Consider the following 6,489-nt stretch of genomic DNA (forward strand, 5'->3'; position numbering starts at 1 on the left):
TGACTGCTTAATTATTTCATTTATTTTTTCCACTAAAGTATATATATTTTTAACTAGATTAAATTAATATTTATATGACAATTATAATTTCAATTTTTTTTTTGTGTAAGCATTATAATTTCAAATGTTGTTTTCTTTTTAATTTGCGTATCATTCATATATATTTATTAACCATCGTTATATATTTATTTATTATTTATATCGATTTTGCGTGACCCGTGCGGCACACGAGTCCTTTACTAGTTTATTATAAGTGAAAATAATCTTGCTAGGTTATATTCACATTAACTTGAACCCAATAATATTTTTTTAGATAATATGGAGATGGGGCATTGGAAGTATGCAATTTTATTTAAGAGAAATTTCAACTGAAAGCTCAGACCAACTTATTAATTTTTTATGATATTTTCAATGAATAGTTCATCTTTAAAATCGAAAAAATTACCGGATCACACAATGCCAACGGGAGTCGAGGCCTTACTTTTGAATGATAAGTTTTCAGGCCACAAACATGAAGGGAACTGGAAGAAGAATGGTCACAATATAAATAATATATTTTATAACAAAAATTTTAGTTGAGCCAACAAAAAATCTAAATATAACTCCTGGGCAAGCTACATTTTATATATTTTTTTAAAAGTATCATCTACTCTCTCTGTTGATATAAATAGTTTAGAAAAAAACTAATTTAGGGTCATACTTCAAATCCAAACAACTGCAATTTATATTTTTATTTCTTTTATAATTGGGTCATTCTTTTTATTTTATTTTTATTTAAATATTAAGTCACTCATTCTTTCAATTTTTTAACCAAAAAAAGAGATGATATTAATAATCAAACGCAAAAGGATACAAGAACACAAAAGGGGGACACAACCAAGACCTCTTAAGAGCAAAACCTAAGTCTAGGTGTACCCGCCTTGTCTAACAAGTAATCCGGTAAAATAGTGCTATGGACAAAATCATACCAAAGAAAATTTTTGCTAGATAAACCTATGTTAGCCAGGAGATCTGCACAAAAATTGGCCTCTCTAAAAATATGAGTAATCATGAAATCAATACTTAGAGTATACGCCTAACACGTAAGCCAACGAGATTTGATTCTCCACGGCACTAAAAGAACATTGGAGAAAGCCTTCACAACTAATAAGCAGTCAGTTTCAATCCAAAGTTTCTTCCATTGACAATGCTTAGCTCTTTCCATGGCAAGAATAGCTGCCATAAATTCAGCATAGACTGGACTGCCTTCCCTTAGAAAAGCACTGAAACTACAAATATGATGGGTTTTATCATCCCTGAAAATTCCGCCATAGGCAGCCACCATAGGGGAGCCATTTGCGACTCCATCAATGTTGCACTTGACCCAACCACACACCGGCGGGCACCAAAGGACATCACGAGTGGCTAGCTGATTGCAAGGGTGCAGCAAAATATCCAAAGCCTTAAGGAAGGAGAAGCTGCGCAGAGAGTTGTTTGTCTTTTTAGATGTTAACTTCCCAACCAATTTTGCCCTGGCTGCAATGTTTGAGCAACAAGTCTTCCAATGAATAGCTTTGTTTTCAAACCTATGAATGTTCCTTGCCTGCCAGATTTGATAAAGAGAGAAGGAAATGCTAGCCTTGATAACTGTTAGGGCCTGGGGACTCCAATCCAAGCTGAGAACCTTGAGGCAATCAACCAAATCAGAGATAGGAATAGAGAGCTGGAAAATTCCACTAAGTATGCTTCCAGCAAAAGGGCAATCAAAGAAAAGGTGTTGAGAAGTTTCAGTAGCAGCAGAACATTAGGAGCACATAGACGGAAACTTAAAGCCTCTCACAGCAAAATTCTCATCAGTGGGAATTCTATTGTGAAAGAGCCTCCAAACGAAAATGGAATGAGCAGGAGTCGTGTCTTTGTCCCAAGGAAACATGGACCAGTGAGCAATGCTAACCGGTTTAGCAGTCATATTATAGGCATGCTTAATGGTGAGATTCCCATTTTCCACATCTTTCCAAGCAAGAGAGTCTTCCATGTTCAGATCAGAGACTGAAAAGGGAGCTATGGTTTCTAAAAGGTCAGGCATAGCAATTTGAAGATTGTCGTGTAAGGCCCAAGAGTTGTTCTTCCAACAGTCAGCTACTTTCATAGTGAGGTTTGAATGAAATTTGTCCTGAATTTTGTATTTGAATGCAAGGGTTTCCCATATCTAGTTGTCAAGCCATAAATTAATGCTTCTACCATTTCAAATGATCTAGACACAATTGTCCACGACAGTATCATACACTTCCTTGAATCCCTTCCACAATGAGGATTTTATAGAGTACTTAATAAGCTTATTGTTCCTGGTCACTCTAGCAGCCAGTAGTCTAGCCCAGGATCAAGGTGGTTGATGGATAAACTGATATAACCTTTATTGTAATTTAAAATGAAGTATGTTGAAGTATTACTTAAAACCTTAAGTGATAAAGAGAAAGAAAATATATTTTGAGATTTCAGAAACCAAAAAGCCATAAAAACAACGAAGAGGTCGACAAAAGATGATGGAACTGCAGATTAATGGTCCGACATAGGTGACTGGTAGTGGCGAAAGATGACTGCTGGAAATTAGAAATTAGTGGCGGTGGCGAGACGACGCTTCAGATCAGTCCGCAAGCAGTTTGGGTTTTTGGTCATCCTATCCAATTTTCTCGGTTTATGTATTTTGGGCTCCTCTGTTTTTATTCGTGGATACTTCTATTAACCAGTTGAGTTTTGGGCTTGTTATAAATTTGTTGGATTTTAACAGTTATAAATATGTATCTCTTGTATTCTTACTATGATAATCTTTAGATCTTTAGAGATTAAGACAAAGAGAATGGTTTCGGAATCCTAGTGGTAATCTTAGAGAGAGATAAGGGTAAAATTCTACAAGTGTGTTCTTTGAATTTGGAAAACCCTTGGAGATATATAAGGGGGGTTGAAAAATACTTATAAACACCTTGAACTTGTGTGATTCATATAGAGAGTTGAATAGACTAAGGAACACTTGAGGTAGAAATAGAGTTTATTCTTAGAAACTTGAGTGGTTGTTTTCGTGTAACTCATTTGTAAAAACTCTTTTTTAGGACAATGAGATATAGTTTCTCTCTCACTTATAGACATCATTTAATATGTTAATTCATATGTTAAATTTGAGCGAATCATCAAATCTATTTTATAGTGAATAATCCATATGTTAAATTTGAGGAAATCATCAAATTATTCAACCTGCAATTTACTTGACATTTAAGAATAGAATCAAATAAATTTCTTTACTTTTACTTTTCATCAAAGTTATTATCTACTGCTTCTGGTCATAGTTGTGATAATTGTGTCTTATTGCAAACAATTAAACAAGAATTGTTCTCCCCAATAGAATTAGAACATTCAAAAAAGTATAAATAATTACAAAATTGCTTCTAATACCCTTGCGGTGAAAAAATTCACCTGATTTATATATCAAAACAATACAGCAAATCAAATACCAAATTCACTCAGCAACAAATTTAGACAATTTTTTTAAGAATAGATGTTTATAAACAATCCACTCACAACTTTTTTTTATGATTATTTAATATAATTAAATTTATATTATGTTATTTATTTTTTAATTAAATAATTAATTTTAAATTTATATTATAAATATATTAAAATATATTTTATATTATATCAAATAAATTTATCTACGAGAATCCGTGCGCGAGTATTTTTCTAATAATTAACACAAAATCATATATTTGAATTGTTGAAATTTAGATAATTTATTTTGTTAAAAAAAATTAAGATAACTTATCCAACAAGTTTGCAATTTGACTTGACATATGTTGGGTGGGACCTATTTATTTCCCATCATAAAAAAGTGTTGTCTCAAAACATGCATATTGCAAAGTCAGATTGTATTATTTTCAACTTTTTATTTATACATTAAAACGAATAATCTAGCTTAACCAATGGTAGTGGAGTGGAGCATAGACAAAGTGTTAAATGTGAATGGTATATTCCAAAATATTTGTATAATAATAAGATGCATATTAATGTGTATATCTTGTTGTCTCCATTGATGTTATGGACCGATAACATCAAGTACAAATGTGAGATATCATGTAGGAGTCAGAGGTATCAAATATAAGAATCCATGGCGTGTCAATGTAATGTGACATTTCAAAAGTGATTATTCAAAGAAAAAGTTGAACAAAGAAAGAAACACTTTGCTATTATAATGGATGTCATTGTAATAGAAAAGGTAAGTATAGCACTGATCCTAACCTTTTAGTGGCTTCCACGCATGCCTAACACTTTTCACTTTCCACTTTTATCACGGCTTACTTGCACCACCCCTTTTAATTTAGTTAGGTTAATGGTAAATGATTTAGTGAGGTTTTTTCTAATACATTGACAATTCACATAGCATGTGTTTGGTTAAGTTTTTGGCTATGTAAACTTGCGTTTAAACGCATCCCAACACACAACAATGTGAAAAATCTAAAGTTTGGAATTGGAGTGGTAAAGAATCATATATTAGTGGGGATTTGGATTCTCTATTGAATGGCTAAATTAGAGCAAGATGGCTGCATAAGAGAAAGAGGAGAAGAGAATTTATATCTTACAAGAGCATTCACATCCATGTCATCGATTCTAATATCTTAAATGGATCTATTTAATTTTTAATAATTTAAGACACTCTACCATATTTTATAAATATTAATGTCATTTACCGATCGTTAGTTGGTCCAGTGGTAATTGGCGCTGAACTTGATAGAGAGAACCACAGTTCGATCTCCCGCAATTCCGATCGGGAGGGGGATGTGGTGGTATAAAGCCTCATAAGATTTAAATTATTTTTCGTAAAATGCTAGTTTACGTATTTCATTATTTTATTATCACTTTTTTTAGATCAAAATTTTAAAACAAAATCACTTAAATGTAAGCGATTAATTACTATGCATCACAACCACTCATAAATATTATTTTACAAATAATTAAAATAAAATTTAAATTTTAATAAATATTTAACGGCCACGATTCACTGACGGTGTAAAACTGCATATCAATTAAATTCTAAATGTAAAACTATTTACAATAAGAGTTTAATTGTTATGCACTGTCAGTATAAAACTTTTTACACTATCAATGCATCACAACCACTCAATTATATTACTTTTAAAAAAATTAAAATAAAAATCAAACAATTCCAGTAAATTAACGGTTGTGATTCACTAACAGTGTAAAATTTATTTACACCGTCAATGTATTTCAATTAAATTCTTATAATAATTCTTCATAAAAGTTAAAAGATGTATTTTTTTGAAAAATATTATAATTTTAACTTTGTTATTATAATCTTCAATAATATATATTTATGTTATTGGATATCAAAATTAATTTTTTAAATTCATAAAAATGAGTTTTTTTTTCATTTTAAAAACAATCATAATATTACTTTTAAAAATACAAAAAATATTTATTCTTTTAAAATTAAAACAAACTGCCACTTAATAATATTTTAAAAATCAATTTAATTGGGTTGGTTTGATATAGCTAAAAATTGAAAGGAGGATACCCAACAAGAATTGTTTACTAGATCATGTATATTAGAGCTATCAAAATAGGCTATCTGACCGTAAACGTACCCTGAATTTTTTAGGACCGGGCTAAAAAGGTCTTGTGTAATATGGGCTCGAGATTTACTAACCGAGTCCGGTCCTAGATGAGCTTCGGACTATCTGGCCCTAAATAGACTTTTTTATTTAAAAAATTTAAAATAAAAACTCCATAATATTTATTATAAATAAAATTAAAAATTATGTTATTTTAAATCTAATACATTTTTAAGTACAATATATGTCTAAATTGTATAAAATAATACTTGAATATTTATTATAAGAGAAAAACTAATATAATATGATGAAAAATGTTGATTATATTAATGTATAATATGTAAAAGAGAAAGATTGAATAGAATAGAGATAAAAATTTGTGAAGTGAGAAAAATCAATATCCTATTTTGGAGTAAGATAATATAAATATTAATATTTTTTTTTATTTATAATTATGCGGGCCTAATGGGCTACTTATGGAGTCACGGCCCATATGGGCTAACCCTAATGGATAGCAGATTTTTTAGGACTGTGCTAAAAAATCCTGAAGAATATGAACTCTAATTTTAAAGTGCAAACCCTATATTTTTTCGGATCTAGCAGGACGGCTCATATGAACTAGCACATTTTAACATCTCTAATGTATATAATCAAATTAATGAGAAGTCATACGAGCCGGACAAAATTTTTAAATAAAAATTAATGAATGAAGAGTTTTTGCAACTAAGAAATACCGACTCTTGCTTTTTTTTTAAGTAAAAATTGATGTTGTATTATAATTCTTTTTTAAAAAGCTAACAAAACATCAAAATAAAAAATAGATTTTAGAAATACAATTTAGAAAGTATTAAAAATAAAAATCTTATTATCCAAATTTTTATTTTTATATATA

General features: G+C 30.2%; 1 protein-coding gene across 1 annotated transcript; it reads right to left on the reverse strand.

Annotated features, from left to right (window-relative positions):
• Window positions 1-1,075: 1,075 nt before the first annotated feature.
• LOC131658677 (uncharacterized) lies at window positions 1,076-2,128 on the reverse strand. The gene is made up of 2 exons (XM_058927946.1): window positions 1,820-2,128; window positions 1,076-1,702 (listed from the first exon to the last, which is right to left on the reverse strand). Exons 1-2 carry the CDS (start codon window positions 2,126-2,128, stop codon window positions 1,076-1,078), a joined length of 936 nt encoding a protein of 311 aa, XP_058783929.1.
• Window positions 2,129-6,489: the final 4,361 nt, after the last annotated feature.

The sequence above is a fragment of the Vicia villosa genome, linkage group LG3 (genome assembly GCF_029867415.1).
Source record: "Vicia villosa cultivar HV-30 ecotype Madison, WI linkage group LG3, Vvil1.0, whole genome shotgun sequence".
In the NCBI taxonomy this organism is placed as follows: domain Eukaryota; kingdom Viridiplantae; phylum Streptophyta; class Magnoliopsida; order Fabales; family Fabaceae; genus Vicia; species Vicia villosa.

Bases quoted from the DNA above. Each gene is read 5' to 3' on its own strand.
- LOC131658677 (XM_058927946.1), bottom strand. From the start codon at position 2,128: ATGAAAGTAGCTGACTGTTGGAAGAACAACTCTTGGGCCTTACACGAC. The intron at 1,703-1,819 runs GTGAGAGGCTTT...GGAATTTTCCAG, and splicing joins CCACTGATGAGAATTTTGCT to CTCTCTATTCCTATCTCTGA.